The 17784-nt window shown below is 43.6% G+C and overlaps 2 protein-coding genes across 6 annotated transcripts in view; one reads left to right on the top strand and one right to left on the bottom strand.

Moving 5' to 3' along the window:
- Positions 1–1889, bottom strand: part of MRPS27 (mitochondrial ribosomal protein S27) — a 103966-nt gene extending 102077 nt beyond the window's left edge. For 3 of the 4 annotated variants that reach the window (XM_010816684.4, XM_010816685.4, XM_005221407.5), the window contains exon 1: positions 1805–1889. In XM_010816684.4, the coding sequence (XP_010814986.1) occupies positions 1805–1877 (73 nt within the window). In that variant the 5' untranslated portion in view covers positions 1878–1889. 4 annotated transcript variants of the gene reach the window in all.
- A 71-nt stretch (positions 1890–1960) lies between these two features.
- Positions 1961–17784, top strand: part of PTCD2 (pentatricopeptide repeat domain 2) — a 31796-nt gene continuing 15972 nt past the window's right edge. The window contains 6 exon segments of one of the 2 annotated variants that reach the window (NM_001035298.2): positions 1961–2109; positions 3515–3607; positions 6944–7073; positions 11422–11539; positions 15971–16049; positions 16461–16552. In NM_001035298.2, coding sequence (NP_001030375.1) covers positions 1995–2109; positions 3515–3607; positions 6944–7073; positions 11422–11539; positions 15971–16049; positions 16461–16552 — 627 coding nt within the window. In that variant the 5' untranslated portion in view covers positions 1961–1994. 2 annotated transcript variants of the gene reach the window in all.

Here is a 17784-nt window from a genome sequence, read left to right as displayed (position 1 = left end):
CAACTTACTGACCAAACAGTAACATCTTATATTACTTGCCTTATAGCCTCCAGTTCCTGATTTCAAGATTCCTTTCATCTGTGGTCTAACCCAGTGCCTGTGCAATGTAACTTTCTGCAATAAAGGAGCTAGCCACGACAGTGGCCACTAGCCACAGGTGCCTACTGAGCACTTAAAATATAGCTAATGTTGGGCTTCCCTTGTACCTACTCCAGTATTCTTGCCTGGAGAATCCCATGGACAGAGGACCCTGGCAGGCTACAGTCCGTTGGGTTGCAAGTCAGACATGACTTAGCGACAAAACCACCACCACCAATGTGACTAAGGAACAGAATTTTTAAACTAAATGAAATAGCCACTTACAGCTCATGGCCACGACAGAGGGACAGCACAGGTATAACCGATCACAAGTTCACTGTTTCAATCTTAGGTCAAATCAGTAACTGGAAATTCTCTCAATTCACCTTTATTTAATGCCCATTCCCTGGTTACAATGACTGGTCCCAAACATTCCAAGCAACTATGATACTTTCCCTGATTAACAATACAAGGTCTTGTTTAAATTGAAAAGCATTTAGTAACAACCCTAAGTAAACACACTAGTAAACAGCTACACCCCTAATGCTTACTGAGGTGCCAAGTAGTGGGCAGACTACTTTAATGTGTGGCAAGAAACATTTTCATTAGCTAGGTCAACCAGCTAATCCTCAGAAAACTTCTGGTGGCCAATGATAAGGTTTCACGTTGATATTTAAAGATGTGTGGAGAAAAACTATGTGTTTCTTTTGAATAGGGGCTAGAGGAGGTACGTTAGAAAGAGTTGGTAACAGGCATGGGAAAAACCAATGGTGATTACTGTAGCCGAATCACATAACCAGTTACACCTGTCAGGATTTAGCTTCTGTAAATTAAAAAAGTTTTTCCCAATGTCTTCATCAGCAGGTCCTTTAGCGTCATTCACGCAGGTATCAAAGTATTTCAAAACTATTAGCATTTACTATTTGAATGGAAAACTTCGGCGAAGAAAGGTCAAACAAATTGCGCCCGAGGTCATCAGGTAAACTGAGATTAATAATGAGAAATTCATCCACCCAGTGAAAACCAGGGTCTGGCCACGCGTCAGGTGTTCAGAAAGTTTATGCTGCTGCTGCTGCTGCTGCTGCTGCTGCTGCTAGGTCGCTTCAGTCGTGTCCGACTCTGTGCGACCCCATAGACGGCAGCCCACTAGGCTCCTCCGTCCCTGGGATTCTCCAGGCAAGAACACTGGAGTGGGTTGCCATTTCCTTCTCCAATGCATGAAAGTGAAAAGTCAAAGTGAAGTCGCTCAGTCGTGTCCGACTCTTAGCGACCCCATGGACTGCAGCCCAGCAGGCGCCCCCGTCCATGGAATTTTCCAGGCAAGAATATTGGAGTGGGGTGCCATTGCGTTCTCCAGAACGTTTATAACACCCCTCTAAAGAAACAACAGCGAGAGAGAAAATTTTCACAGCCCCAGGGAAGGCGAAGGGGTCGGTCACATTTGGGCTTTTGAGGGGCAGCAAAAAGACCACCACCCGAACACATAAACGCGGAAATCATCCGCAGAAGTTCTCATACCAGAACTTGCTCTGCTCTTCACACCTCTGGATAAGAAAACACTATTTTAGGGAGGGAGATGGGTCAGAGACCTTATCTCCCCTTTCTGTGCTACCAAACACCTCCAGTGGTTTCTTCTTTCCTTAGAAGTCCATTACTCCTTTTACTCAAGGAACAGAGTTCTCAGGCGACCTAAAGAAGCAGCCCCAAGAAAGAAGCAGACACCAACCTGCCAGAGAGAGCTGAGGCAGCAACACATTCCGAGCCAGGAGGATCGCGCGCCGCACCATGGGGGCCGCCATCTTGGAGCATGCCAAAAGGAATGCTGGTCCGGGGGAGGCGGGCAGAGGAAGGGGCGGAGTCACGGTGCACGCTCCGCCCCCTCCCCTGTTCCCACAGATGGTGCGGCCCGGAACAGCATGGCGGCTACCTTGCGGCCCCCGAAGCAAGTCCTTCTGCTGCATGCGCTGCGAAGTTTGGTGTATCACTGGGTGGGAGGCTCTGGTTCTACCTGCTGCCTCTGCCCTCTCGGAGGTATTCGCGGCCTCGGGCCTTGAAGTAGGGGTTGGGTGAGACAGAAGGGAGCTTTACACCTCAGTGGGCATCTCTTTGGAGAAATAACAGCGCTCCAGTCACTCCCTGGCCGACAGTAACCGAGCATGCCCTCCCCCTCTGCTCCTGTGTGCAGTGGTGGTCTCTGCCTGTCGTGGACGCCCCTGTGCCGGGAAATCAAAGGACAGCTGGGCTGGAGTCTTGACCTTGGGGCTGTAGTATTTCCTTGGACGGAGTTGTGCTGCTTCCCGGGAACACCCCGCTCCGCCTTGGGCCTACTGTTCTGTAGAGTCTGGGAGGGGAGGAGGTCTAAGACTATAAGTCCAGCTCTAAATAACAATCTGAAAGACTCTGAGCAGCTTCCTTTATTTCCTTCCAGAATTATCCCTTAATATCTTTGTGGAAACGGTTAAATTTGACAATGCTGGCAAATGATAATAAAAGATTTAACACTTTGTGTCAGGCTTTACTACATTTTACATACATTCTTTCCTTTTGTCATACCACCTAGTGATAGAACTACTGTTCTCTTCATTAAGGAAAGAGAGAAAGAAAGTGAAGTCGCTCAGTCGTGTCCGCCCCTTTGTGACCCCATGGACTGTAGCCTACCAGGCTTCTCCGTCCATGGGATTTTCCAGGCAAGAGTACTGGAGCGGGTTGTCATTTCCTTTTCCAGAGGATCTTCCCCACCAAGGGATCGAACCCCGGTCTCCCGCATTGCGGGCAGCTGCTTTACCCTCTGAGCCACCAGGGAAGCCCTCATTAACAAAGGAGGATGCTAAGTAATTGCTGTAACCACTGCTCACCTTTATAGAAATCAGCAGCAATTTTTGTTGTTACACTGTTATTGTTGTACACAGAGTTCGTATAGTGGACGATTCTTTGGCCATGCTCCAGTTCATGCATAACCCAGCATTTTAAAGAAATAATGTTTCCCAAACTCTTCATTTCTGCTAAGTTGTGCTGAGTGAATCCTGATGTATCTAGTGAATACTGAAAGTTCAAATCTGAGAGATTACAGCTCCTCATTTCGAAAATGACAATACTGGGAATTCCAGTGGTCACACTATAGCTACTACTTCTATCCTATATGCTTCTACCTGTTTAAACCAAATCTAGATATACCTGTTTTGTTATTTGTCTTTTGGAGTCCAGATTCTTGTCCCCATACACAATCATTAGCTCCTTTCACACACACAGGTAAGACTTGTGGAGGATTTGCATTCTCTGGTAGTTTGGAAATTTTTTTCCCTATGAGGGTGACTGTTATAACTGTACCAGTCTAGTGAGGATCAGATCAGTTATTAGAAAGAGACGGTCAAACTCTACACATGTTATTTGCTAAGTATAAAATAGTCAAAATGATTTTACTTTCTCTGATTTTTAGCTAAAAGATACCTACTTACAGACAGTATTGTGAAATTAAAGGAGTTTCAACGTAAGAAGGTGGCTGTTGCATGTAATCTTCCTGGCACCAAAGGTAATCAAATCTATTTAATTCTTTCATTGATCTGTCATTCAGCTTTCCTCTGTCTTTATCCCTATTCAGTCTCTCTTTCAATGGCTTTGGATCTCAAAAGAAATTGAGATGATTTATTCTTAGTTCCTAGTCTGCCCCTGTGTGCACCTTTTATTTCACCATTCTCCTCTTAACCCTTCTCCCAGGACCCCAGAGAAATACTGAAACTAGCTCTGCATCCAGTCCTCTAGATCAGTGCCTCTCAGTTAGGCTCAAGGATGAGCAGCAAGTAAGGGAGGGATAGGAATGCCAAACCTGGGCCCCAAACGATTCGTCTGCACAGTAAAGTCGGAGAACTGCTCCACATGACTGGCCTTCAGACTTTTGATGCCACCCTCAGTAAAAAATACAATTTGCCTTGCATCTCTAGTACACACATACATATCTATAGATAAATCAAATGAAACAAAAATGTATGATGTATTTTCATGTTTTCCAGTCTGTGCTGAAAGAATCAGTAGTCTAAAATAGGTTTCTTTAAAAAAATTAACAAAATACTGATAATTGCTGTGGCTGGGTGATGGACACATGGGAGGTGATTTCTCTCTACTTTTAGGTATGTTTGAAACTTTCTATGTAAAGAGCTAAAAACCCTACCACCACCCCTGGTCCTGTTCCCTTTCAGCATCTGAGAAATCTTGTTGCATTCATTTCCTCTTGTCCTGCACATTGAGTTTTCCCCAGTAATTCAAATTCTTTTATAAACAGAGTAAGACCCCTCTCTTTTTTAATAACTCTTTTGTATGTTCTATTGACTTCTTCAGCTTTCCTCCTTCTCACTGTTGGATGTTGTGAGCACCTAATGAACACTTGCTTCCCATCTCTACAGTCCAGCCCTCCAGAAACCAGTCTTCCTTTACAACTCTGCTAACCATACTGTTATACAAAATCACCTACAGAACAAGAAGATAAAGAGTGACAGAGAATTGAGTCTCCACTTTAGGTAGACTCAACCTAGATTTGACTTTAGCCTTTTCTGCTTACCCCAAGTCGCCTGGAGCTCTGTAAAGTTTGCAGTTAGGGCTTCATGTCACAGTCTAGTTGTTACTCAGTTGTCATAGTCTTTCTAAGGCTGTGCTGGTCATACGTATGTTCTGAAAGGCAATTAGCATCATGAGTGCCACGCTACTCCACTCACAAGTATTTACATATAAAATCCTGTCCACATTTCCTCATTATGAGGACCCACAGTGGTACTTTCTGTCTTATAGACCACATCGTATACAAACATCCCCCTTCTCCCCAGGTTCCTAGCTCTTCCATAGTCGATCTCACCCTTTGTAGAATTCAGTGTAATTTCCTGTTAATCTAGTCACGTTCTCCCCTCACCACCTTTCCCCCGCAGTTCCATGCTGTGTCTCGTGCTGATTCCCACACCAGCGATGCCAAACTCCGTCAGCTCTGCCAACCCGACCCAGCCCCGTCCCTCCTCTGCCGCTTCTCTGCGTCCACCACACCTGGTCTCTTTCTGCTGCTTGATTTCTCTCTTCTTTCCTATTATGTTTATACTGTCACGTGTCACCTACTCTGTCAGTGTTTTCAGATACCTTTATGTAAATGTATCTTGTCTTTTCAGATAGATTCTAAGCTCTTTCACGGCAGGAACCATACCTTATCCTTCCCTGTGTCTCTCACACAAAGAAGGATACCTCTGAATATGAATATACAATAAGCACCTAAATCTTATTGTTTGTTTTAAAATACAAATTACATTTGCTGAAATTTTGGACATATTGAGAAGTACAAGATGTAAAGTCATCCTATTAAAATCTTTTTAGGTTGGAAATTGTTTAGAAATATTTAATAGAATAAATCCTCGTGACGGAAGAATGAAATAAGAATAAAAACCTCTGTGATTTCTGGGCAGTTACTACATGCTGGGCTGTGTGCTAAGGGCTTTACTTTACTCGCATTATCTCAGGGTGACCCCATGAGGTCAGTATCATGATCTTCACTTTACACATGAATCAAGTCTCACTCACAAGCCTCCCCAAACCTCCCTATAGCATGCAAATGGCAAAGCCTAGATTTCAGCCCACACATGCGTACATGCTAAGTCACCTCAGTTGTGTCTGACTGTTTGCAACCCCATGCACCCCACCAGGCTCCTCTGTCCATGGGATCCTCCAGGCAAGAATACTGGAGTGGCTTGCCATGCTCTCTTCCAGGGGATCTTCCCAACCCAGAGATCAAACCCATGTCTCTTATGTCTCCTGCATTGGCAGGTGGGTTATTTACCACTGGCGCTACCTGGGAGATTTCAGCCCATGTCTTCCCAGTTCTAAAACCTTTAGCCATTACAAGATCCTGCAAATAAAGATTGGAGAGTCTACTGCATTAACCCAAACCTAGGAGGCCTTTTTTTTCTAGTAAATCGAGAACAGTATCTACTTCAGCTTCCCAATTTTGTGTTTTAATGTATATCCCACCATTCCTTCAGGCGGCATTCCTTCAGAGCTCTGCACCTTGGAGCAAATCCTGTAGACTTTTCTTGGCAGCTTCTGATAGTGAGAACAGCCCTGCCTTCTGGAAAGCAGATGCTTGCTTGGTGCCTGCCTCTCACCCCACTTTCTGCCAAGAATACAGTGCCTCCTAATGCCAAGAGACAGTGCTTCCTGTTGGTGTTTGTCTCCACAGTAGGTTCAGATACAGGACAAGGGACCACCTTGAAATGATTCGGTCACTAGAAGACGGTTTGCTGCTGTTAGAGGACAGGCTTGCCCTCTGCGTTATACAGTGCTGTGGCACACTTTCTAAGAACTGATTAGAGAGGGACCAGGAGGAATGAAACAGTGGTGAAGTTGAATCAAGAGGAAGAGATGTGAGGCATTCCTGAATCGTGAGTCCTCCACTGTGACTCCTCTTCACATTTTCCTTTCAGTTTTCCCGCTAGGTACCCTACCAACTGATGGTTTGGATATCTTGGTTCCTTTTTTTTCCCTCATGGGTCACTTTTGGATACAGCTTTCTGGACTAAGCCTCTTTGGACATTAGTTCTGAAACTGCATAAGCGTCACCCAGGTAGTGAAAAAGGCACATTCCTGCACTCCTGCTCCCAAAGACTGTGCAGGGAGTCTGAGTGAGGCCTGGGCCTGCACCCTGTGACACAGATGCGCTGCTTCACACACCATCTCTGATGCTCAAGACCAGCCAGTGATGGAGCTGCGTGGCCGTGAGCCCACTCAGTGGCCTCTGCAAGGTGCTGGGTTCCAGCCTCCCCTTCTCCCTGAGGTCAGACTCCTGAACAGTCCAAGTCAGCCCAAGTGATAGCCACCTCCACACTGTGCTCTCTTCCAGAAACCTATTTGAGAAACCTGGAAGAGAAACTGACCCAGAATAAGCTCATCCTGAAAGAGGAGTTGAGAACCCTGCTTCATTTGTGTACATCCCGGGACGACGTGGAGCTGGCTAAACATGTCATTTACAGGTGAGGCACTTCCTTAGAATACTGCCAGCCTTTTCTCTTCCCACTGTCTCCCTTTCCTGAGCAATCGTATACACCTGGAAGATTTCAGCTATCACCTCTACGCTGGCGACTTCCAGGTCTCTTGTCCAGGTGCCTGCCCTGACCACCACATGTTTAAACTCATTCATTTAACAAAAACTTTTTAGGTTCCTACTACATGCCGGGTGCTGAAGATAATTCACGCCCCAGGAGATCACCAGCCTCACTACTCACTGAGTCCACTCACATGCTCTCTAGTCTTCACGTTCCGTGTACACAGACCTCTTCTTGCTCTGTTTGTTCTCATACTGACCAGTCTTTCTTTCCCCTGATCTCATCTGCTCTCCTGGGTCCACTGCCTGGTGTCTCGCATCCCAGCCTTCCTCTCTCTGTCCCTATTACCTGTGTCTTAGTTCAGGCCTCACTCCTCTCACTTGGACACTTCAGTGGACTCCTGACTAGCCTCGCTACTCTGGTCTTGTGTTTCTTTACTGTCTCTGAGCTGTCATCAGACTTTCCCATGTGAGAAGGAACTCATGTGTAATCACAATCTGCTCTTAGGAAACCAAGCAAAGGTGTCTCCTGGGACCAGGATGTCACCAAACCAACAGGCTTTATTTCTAAAAATGATTCATTGCTTCTTTTCACCATTCTTTAAAGATACATTTCTATACATGGACCTGCACTTGTACTGTACAGAGAAAAATATGAGTTACTCATATAGAGAATATGGAAGAATATACACCCTAAGTTAACCACAGTTCTTTGGAAATTATACACTATATATATTTTTTGTTTGTTTAAATGTGTACTTTTCTGATTTCTCAAACTTGTCTATAAGAGACATGAATTACACAAATTTCATTGAAAATTTGAAAAACACAAGAAATATACTACACATTCTGCGGTTTTGATTGTCTCCTGCTGCATAACCAACCCCAACAGAACTTAATAACTTAAAATGACCACTTATTATTTCTCACAATCGAGTGAATGAGAAACTGCGCTGGCCTCAGCTGGGCGGCTCTCACAGTGTCGGCTGAAGTCCCCTGTGCACTGCAGTCAGCTGTAGTGGGCCGAGCTGGGAGGTCCAAGAAGGCTTCCTTGGCTCTTCTGACGCATCAGTGTCCCTACACCTGCCCCCGCCCCGCCCTTGTAGTACCCGAGTCCAGCGGAGAGGCACTGGCACACAGCTGCAGGCCCGCAGAGCGGCCCAGCACTGGCACGTACTTTCGTTCCACCCCATTCTCCTGCTCAGGGCAAGTTAGCCACCCCTGATTCATGCGGAAAGGGAAACGATTCTACCTGTGGATGGATGGAGCAGTATGCATGAGGAGTTGATGGCAGCCATCCTTGGGGCCTAACACATCCAAGAAACCACTGTTAATATTTTGATATGTCTTCCCACCAATTTTTTTTTTCATGCAAAGATTTTGCAGTTTTGGTAGGGTTTATTTTACACAGTTGTGGCTATTACTGTGTATATAACATGATATTTTGTTTTCTACTTGGCATTGTAACATAAATGTTTTTGCTTGTTAACACTCTAGGAATCATATTTTCATGACTATACACTAGTCCATTATAGGTTAGGTATTTTAATTAACTGTGCCCCTACTGTTGAATGTCTAAATCATTTCTGATTTTTCACCAGGATAAATAGTGCTATGATGAGCAAACTCTATGTGCAAAGCTTTGTTTTGGGGACCAGAAGACATGAACCTTTTAAAGCTTGTCAATACAAACTGCCAGATTATTTTCCAAAAGGGATTATGCTAATTCATAGTCACAGTGTATCTGCAAACCTACATCTGCTATTTCAGTTTCGTAAAGCTGAATCATTTGAGACCCTCTGGCTCCTTTTACTCTCAGTTTTCTTTTTACTAGCCAAAGCTATCAGATGTTTACAAGAGCAACAAAATAGGGTAACATTCTCAACACTCTTTCCACTCTTGTTTTTGGCGTAGTGTGTGACTCATAATCCCTTTATTGACGCTAGTAACTCTCTGCCCAGTTGCTGTCCTTTCCCTCTGTCTGTAGACAGCTGGATGAGTTGGGGGGTGTGGGGGTCCACGACCTCACCAACCTCTTTTCTTTCTTTCTGAGACAGGCTGCCCCTCGTTGGGGAAGAAGAGCAATGAGCTGGAACATGAGCTCCTTATTGAGCCAAAAACAAGGAGCCACTGAATCTCCTCCTGGTTTTGACCATGTGCTGTTTGGTTTATAGGGGATCTTAGATCCTTGAACTTGAACCTCTCTTGTCAAGAGGAGGTGACATATTACCTCTGTGACTTTCTAGCACTTTCATTAGTGTGAATACCATTTAAGTTGGGAAACTTTTCATTTTAGTTTTGTTGTTAATCTGATACACATCTCTCTTGAGACTATTTACTGAAATACATTGATTATTTAAAGATATTTTCTTCAGCATGCCTTACATTTTATAAGAGGTAACGTATGTGGAAGACTTACTGTGTGCCAGGCATATCATCTCATTTGAACCTCACAAAAACTCTTTGAGTCCTTTTCTTATCTCCGTTGTACAGATGAGGAAACTGAGGTACAATGTGGTTAATTTGCTCATAGTGACACAGTAGGTAGAACAGCTGGGATGTGAAATGTTATTTTGGAATCAAGAGTCTAAAAGTCCTTAATCACTAACTATACTGCCTTTTGGGAGAAGGCAATGGCAACCCACTCCAGTACTCTTGCCTAGAAAATCTCACAGGCAGAGGAGCCTGGTAGGCTGCAGTCCATGGGGTCACGAAGAGTCGGACAAGACTGAGCTACTTCACTTTCACTTTTCACTTTCATGCATTGGAGAAGGAAATGGCAACCCACTCCAGTGTTCTTGCCTGGGGAATCCCAGGGACGGGGGAGCCTGGTAGGCTGCCATCTATGGGGTCGTACAGAGTCGGACACGGCTGAAGCAACTTAGCAGCAGTAGCAGCATACTGCCTTTTAATATTTATTTCTTCCTTCCTCTAGCTTTACTGAGGTTCAGATGACATATATGAATTACACATTTTTAAGGTATACAGCTTGATGTTTTAGTGTGCATTGGTGCTTAGTCGCTCAGTTGTGTCAGGCTCTTTGCGGCCCTGTAGATTGTAGCTTATCAGGCTCCTCTGTCCATGGGATTTTCCAGGTGAGAATACTGGAGTGGGTTGCCATTTCCTCCTCAAGGGGATCTTCCTGACCCAGGGATTGAACCCACATTTCCTGTGTCTCCTGCATTGCAGGTGAATTCTTTACCTGCTAAGCCATTGGGGAAGCCCCTGATGTTTTGATATGATAAGTTAATTCATAACAACTGTACATGAAACAATGAGTATTTTTATAACTTTTATAATTGGATTATGAAATGTATCTTTAAAGGTACAGTCATCATTCTCTTTGGTAGCATATATGTTTAGAATGGACTATCCATAATGCTATTATGATTTTCCTCAGTGATTTCAGCAGAAGGTTAAAAAATATTCTGTTTGTTAAAAATCAGAGCTTTTCCCCATGGTATCTGGGATTCAGTCACATAATGAATGAATCTTCCTAAAATCTGATTTACGTGTAATCATGAGTTACTTGTTTCGTCACCAGATTGTCTTCCCGGTGTCTAAAGCAGAAAGAGTTGGTTCTTGAAAGGAAAGCTATGTGAGCAACTTTCAGTTCTGCAGTTCTAACTGGCAGACTGGCTACTTGTAGAAATCCCAGGCCACATACATATAAAACATCACTGTCTTTGAAATTAGCCATCTTCTAAAACTAAAATTTCAAAGCTGCATTTAATTTGTTTGGCTAGGTGATTATAGTTCACATATAACTTTCCCTGAGTCAAGAAAAAAGGAGAGATAGGTCTAGATTTAAAATTGCATCTATTGGTTGCTGCCGTCCTATATGGGGGTAAAGCCAGATGTGAGGGGAATGGAGCATCACCCCACTCCTTTCCTTGTTCCTCTCCAGGAGCACAGAAAGAGACGGTGCCATCCTGATGGGTTTACAGATGCAAGACCCCTGCTAGTCCCTGACATACGCTCACACTCAGTCCTAGCAGGTTGCTGGTAAATTTGGGAGGATGATTACAATCTGTATTTTACTTCTTTTAACTTCTAGTATGTGGTGGGACTCTTAACGAACCTTGTCTGGTTATTTAAATGCCTAATATGCTTTCCAGGATTTTCTGGTCATCTTTAATTCTGTGCTTTCCCCTCCAGACTGTGAGAGCACTGCATTCTTTGCTGCGTCCCCAGCACCTAGCAGAGTGCGTGCCGTAGTTTGTCTGGCCTTTTCCCCAGTCCCACCGTTTGCCTCACTGAATTATTTTGATTGCCAGGTACCATGCAGAGAACAGGAACATCACTTTGGGAGAGTACAAGTTTGGACCGCTTTTCGTGAGGTTGTGCTATGAGCTGGATCTTGAGGACTCTGCAGTGGAGCTCATCAAAGACCAGGTTACTGTCTCCCAGTGGCTGTCCCTGCCACCGTGATTTCCTTGTGCTGAGGAGGGGGTTTTCAGTGATGTTAGGAAGGGCAGCTCTTCTGTACACATTATTCCTGGGTTAGATTTTCAGAGAAAGGCTACTAGGTTGAGGGAACGAGCTCTTCCCTGCGTTTTTAAGGTGTCCTTGGAGTCACTGCCTATGGAGAGGCATAGGTTTCTTTGTCCAGAGGTGAGAACAGGTGTGGAAGAGGTGCAGGTACAGATTACAAGGTATCTCCCTCCTTGGATGTATGTCCACCGGGGACCGACATCCCCTCCTTTGAGGAGCGTTCAGTTGGGACAGTTTGAGGCGGCTGCCTTTTCCGTTCTTCCCCTGTGCTTCTCTCCTGTTTTTGTATTTTCACTTCTGGCTGAAGGCTATGTTGACAAGTGGTTTTCTGTTTTCAGAATTTCTGCTTTCACATAATCTGATTTACTTTTCCTAAAAGCAAAAGTAACAGTAATTATTTTTGTAATTATGCACTGAATATTTACCCTGTCCTCATTATTGTGCTTAAGCAGTCTATATATTTCATTTCATTTGTCTTCCACAATTACCCTGACCAGGTCAGTTCAGTTCAGTTCAGTCGCTCAGTCGTGTCCGACTCTTTGTGACCCCATGAATCGCAGCACGCCAGGCCTCCCTATCCATCACCAACTCCCGGAGTTCACTCAGACTAACGTCCATCGAGTCAGTGATGCTATTCAGCCATCTCATCCTCTGTCGTCCCCTTCTCCTCCTGCCCCTAATCCCTCCCAGCATCAGAGTCTTTTCCAATGAGTCAACTCTTTGCATGAGGTGGCCAAAGTACTGGAGTTTCAGCTTTAGCATCATTCTTTCCAAAGAAATCCCAGGGCTGATCTCCTTCAGAAGGGACTGGTTGGATCTCCTTGCAGTCCAAGGGACTCTCAAGAGTCTTCTCCAACACCACAGTTCAAAAGCATCAATTCTTCAGCACTCAGCTTTCTTCACAGTCCAACTCTCACATCATGACCACAGGAAAAACCATAGCCTTGACTAGACGGACCTTTGTTGGCAAAGTAATGTCTCTGCTTTTGAATATGCTATCTAGGTTGGTCATAACTTTCCTTCCAAGGAGTAAGCGTCTTTTAATTTCATGGTTGCAGTCACCATCTCCAGTGATTTTGGAGCCCCAAAAAATAAAGTCTGATACTGTTTCCACTGTTTCCCCATCTATTTCCCATGAAGTGATGGGACTGGATGCCATGATCTTCGTTTTCTGAATGTTGAGCTTTAAGCCAACTTTTTCACTCTCCATTTCCACTTTCATCAAGAGGCTTTTTAGTTCCTCTTCATTTTCTGCCATAAGGGTGGTGTCATCTGCATATCTGAGGTTATTGATATTTCTCCCGGCAATCTTGATTCCAGCTTGTGTTTCTTCCAGCCCAGCGTTGCTCATGATGTACTCTGCATAGAAGTTAAATAAACAGGGTGACAATATACAGCCTTGACGTACTCCTTTTCCTATTTGGAACCAGTCTGTTGTTCCCTGTCCAGTTCTAACTGTTGCTTCCTGACCTGCATCCAGATTTCTCAAGAGGCAGGTCAGGTGGTCTGGTATTCCCATCTCTTTCAGAATTTTCCACAGTTTATTGTGATCCACACAGTCAAAGGCTTTGGCATAGTCAATAAAGCAGAAATAGATGTTCTTCTGGAACTCTCTTGCTTTTTCCATGATCCAGCGGATGTTGGCAATTTGATCTCTGATTCCTCTGCCTTTTCTAAAACCAGCTTGAACATCAGGAAGTTCACGGTTCACATATTGCTGAAGCCTGGCTTGGCTGTAGGCAGTATTATTATTTCTTTTTTATATGAACTCAGAGATATTATAAATCCATCCATGGTCAGAAACATTTATTAAATTAGGGGACTAGGGCTGGCCTCCTGGGACATTTTAATAATTTTAGGAATCTCTATGACTAGGTTGTCCTTTTGCCTCTCACTTTTTTTCATATAAAGTTGCTATCCATGGAGGAATGTTAACTCTTAGCTTGTCTCTATTTAAAGGACCACAGGTATTAAAAAGATGACCATAATATATTACTAAGCTGAGAAGAGGTGGCTTCAGAACAGTATGGATTAGTTTGAACCTATTTTTTCCTAAAAGGATAAATATACATACCATATTTACATTATAGTGTATATGTTTTAAAAATTTAGATGGATATACATTAAACTGCTGTTTTCGGGGGAAGAATTAGATGAAATCCTCACTTTTTACTTTATATATTTTATATTATTTGACTATTTTATAATAAGCATATGTTACTGTTGTTATTAAAATTAAAGCAAAGTTTCACTGTAATAAATCAGAGCCATGAGTATAACAATGAAACCAAAAGAAAATGGAAGTAAAGTGTTTTTCTTTTTAACCTACCTGCTGCTGCTGCTAAGTCGCTTCAGTCATGTCTGATTCTGTGTGACCCCATAGACGGCAGCCCACCAGGCTCCCCTGTCCCTGGGATTCTCTGGGCAAGAACACTGGAGTGGGTTGCCATTTCCTTCTCCAATGGATGAGAGTGAAAAGTGAAAGTGAAGTCACTCAGTCGTGTCGGACTCTTAGCCACCCCATGGGCTGCAGCCTACCAGGCTCCTCCGTCCATGGGATTTTCTAGGCCAGAGTACTGTGTGCCATCGCCTTCTCCATAACCTACCTGAGTATGAAGCATTCATGAATGTGTTTAAGTTTCCTGTTGCTGCTGCTAAGTCGATTCAGTCATGTCCGACTCTGTGCGACCCCATAGACGGCAGCCCACCAGTCTCCCCCGTCCCTGGGATTCTCCAGGCAAGAACACCAGAGTGGGTTGCCATTTCTTCTCCAGCGCACAAAAGCGAAAAGTGAAAGTGAAGTCGCTCAGTCGTGTCCGACTCTAGCGACCCCATGGACTGCAGCCCACCAGGCTCCTCTGCCCATGGGATTTTCCAGGCAAGAGTACTGGAGTGGGGTGCCATTGCCTTCTCCTAAGCTTCCTAGAGCAGTAGAATTAACTGAATCTGAGTCACGTGCCATAAAGCCTAATCCTGCTTCCACCTGCCTTATGTTCCCCGCCCAGAACCCTGCAGTGCTGCCAGGGAGGTAGCCACGACCCACAGGTACCCATGTACACAGCCCTTGGACTGTGGCTAGTTCAGACATACATGTGCTGCAGTATAAAGTACATGATGTATTTTAAATCCATTATGACATAAAATGGAGAATGACATAAAAAGGAGAATGGAAAGTATCTCACTAATAATGTTTTGTATTGATTACATGTTGCAGTTTTGGATTTAGTGGGTTAAGTAACATTATTAAATCTGATTTCATATCTTTATTTTTACTTTTTTAAATGAAAGTACTTGAAAATTTAGAGTCACATACATGGCTCACACTTGAGACTTGCTTTCTCCGTATGGACAGGGCTGCTCTGGTGACTTCCCACCCCACTTATCATAGAACTCAGAGCCCTGACCATGCCCTCAGGGGCCCTTCGTGGTATTTCAGGTCCTGCCCCTCTCCGCCTTGCTCACTGCACTCTGGACCTTCTGTTCTTTCTCAGACATGTCAGGCCCATGGCCTCAGCCTGGAATGCTCTATATAGCATCACTTCATTGAGGTCTTCCTTGTCTTAGAGAGCCTTCCCTGACCACTTCTCATCTTTTCTGTCCCTTATCCTGTTCCATTGTTCTTCATGGCCTCTACTGATAACCTGGAATTTTATTTTTAATTTTTTGCTTGTTTTATTTACTTGTTCATTGTCTCCTCTCCCAGGACGTAAGCCCCCGTAGATACTAAGCCCTTTTAGGGCAGGGTCTTTGTCTTGTCCATCATTTCTTTAGTCTCAGTGCCTAGAATAGGGTCTGGCTAATTGGTTCTCAAAAAATTACAGACTGGCACAAGACATTTAATGGTGTATTTGAATAGCATGTGTCACATTATCATGGCATTAAAAATGCTGAGAACCACTGTCTCAGTGAAGTATTTCATAAAGTAAATAATCAACTCTGTACTGTTTGCCAAAAGAGGATGATAGTTGTGCAAGCCTGTCCTGCCTCTGTCCTCAAGCACACTTCCAGCTGCCATTTCACGTTAATATGCTGCCACCTAGGTTCCAGGACCATCCCCACCAGGGTTGATCAGCCTGGTTCTTTTCCTCTAAGCTTGGCAGAGCCACGCTACATAAAGACGTTCTTCACTGCATTTCTGAAACCTGGAGATCTCTTGCCTCTTGTTCACTGTGCCCACTGCCAAAGGCATGATGCCCAAAGAGTGGGCAGTACTTAAATTTTTTTGCTAAATGAAGTTTGTACAAAAGCAAGTCCTAGACAGAGAAGATGCAGTGTAAGTATTCTCTTAATAATTTTAACTTTTAACCAAACTGTATTGTTTTTCTTCAATAGCATTTACAAGGTTTCTTCTCAGACTCCACATCATTCAATATTTTGATGGATATGTTATTTATCAAAGGCAAATATAGAAGTAAGTATCACAATTTATGTTTGCTGAAAAATTCTGTCTTTGCAGGTAAAGCAATTAGGATAAACAATAGGCCATGTAAAAATGACCCTTATATTCCTGATAAGTGGCTGAATTATGGAGACCCCATTCTTTAAATGCGGCTACCATGCTGCATCATGTCATGACTTAAACACCCCGGTTTTTACTTATGCTGCAGTGAAAATAGGTTTAAAATAATAGTTCTTCCTGTATAATTTGATAATTTATTTTACAATTTAGTTAACTATTAAATGACTTTGAAAGTTTTTATTGTGCTGAAGCATACTTTTCAATACATGGGGCTAAACAGATTGAACTCTGGGAGTCAAAGTAGAGGACTCTGAACTTACTTAATGCATTTAACACTGGCGGTCCACTCCTGGCTCTTGGCAGGTGCATTGGAAGTACTGATTCAGATGAAAAACCAAGATCTGAAGTTCAACAAAGATACCTATGTCCTTGCTTTTGCAATTTGCTACAAACTGGTAAGACTGTCTTCCCTAAACTTTTAGAGCATTTTGGGTTGTGTTTGACAGAGGATTTAATTTTTTCTTCCCCCTCTACAAATAAAATTCAGTTCCTCTGAAGTCTGTTTTCCATCTGGTGCAGACATTTCCATTTTAAATATGTTCATTTTTAGAAAAACCAAGTTAGCCATGCCAGACAGTCCTATCATGGGAAAAGCAATTTTATCACCTTTCAGTCTTCTCTGGCATTTGTGTAGATAATGAGAGCAAGAAGCAGTGTGCTGGGTTCAAGCTCTGCTGGAGAGTCTGTCCTCTTGCTCACACTGGACATCACCAGGCCAGTCGTGTCTGGCCCTCTCCCCTGGAAGTCTTGGCATCCTTCAGGGATAACTCAAGGGCTGCTTCTTCCTCATCTGTGAATTCTTCTGTGATCACTAAGTTGGAAGTGACGTCTAGCTCTTGTGGTATCCCTTGATTGTGCTCTGTTTGTAGTCACAGACATGGCACTCGTAACACTGCCTGATACACCAAGTAGACGCACAGTTCATCCCCCTGTAGAGGGTAGACTCCCTGAAGCACCATATAGCCAGCACCGAACAGTGTCTGGTTCACAGCTGATCTTTAATAAATGTATGTGACATTAAAATAAATTCTTTGATAATAGAGAGCATGACATAGATCCCTATTCTCATCACTATATCAGGATTGTTTCTAGCACATAGACTATTTCTTTATTACTTATTGAATGCACAAATGGTAACTGAAATACTACAGTGACCCAGGTTCTGTGCATTATTGTACACATTCTTGCTGTTTTAAACAAAAACTCCTTATACTGAAAATGAAGGAACACTAAGCAAGGCAGAATATGGGTATTGAAAAATTCCCTGAAAAATAAAGCAGTATCAACTTTCCAAAGCAAGAGGGGCAGCTGGTTTCAGGGAAAAGAAACCAACCTGGAAACTGAACATCGTGAACTCTAGTCTCAACTTTAGCAAGAACTGGTTTTGAAATTACTTACCTCATTTGTGAAATGAAGTGTTTGGATTCAGGAGTCAGCAAGCTTTTTCTTTAAAAGGCCAGATAGTTAATATTTTAGACTTTGGGGCTCTGCCACTTATGGTCTCTGTCACATCATCATCTTTAGTTTTACAAACCTTTTAAAAAAACATAAGAGCCAGTCTTAGCCATAGCTGGCTTTGGCCCCAGGGTCATAGTTTGCTGACTGCCAGATTGTTAGACGATCCTTT

Source organism: Bos taurus, chromosome 20, assembly GCF_002263795.3.
Source record: "Bos taurus isolate L1 Dominette 01449 registration number 42190680 breed Hereford chromosome 20, ARS-UCD2.0, whole genome shotgun sequence".
NCBI classification, from domain to species: domain Eukaryota; kingdom Metazoa; phylum Chordata; class Mammalia; order Artiodactyla; family Bovidae; genus Bos; species Bos taurus.
This window is presented reverse-complemented; position numbering and strand designations above follow the sequence as displayed.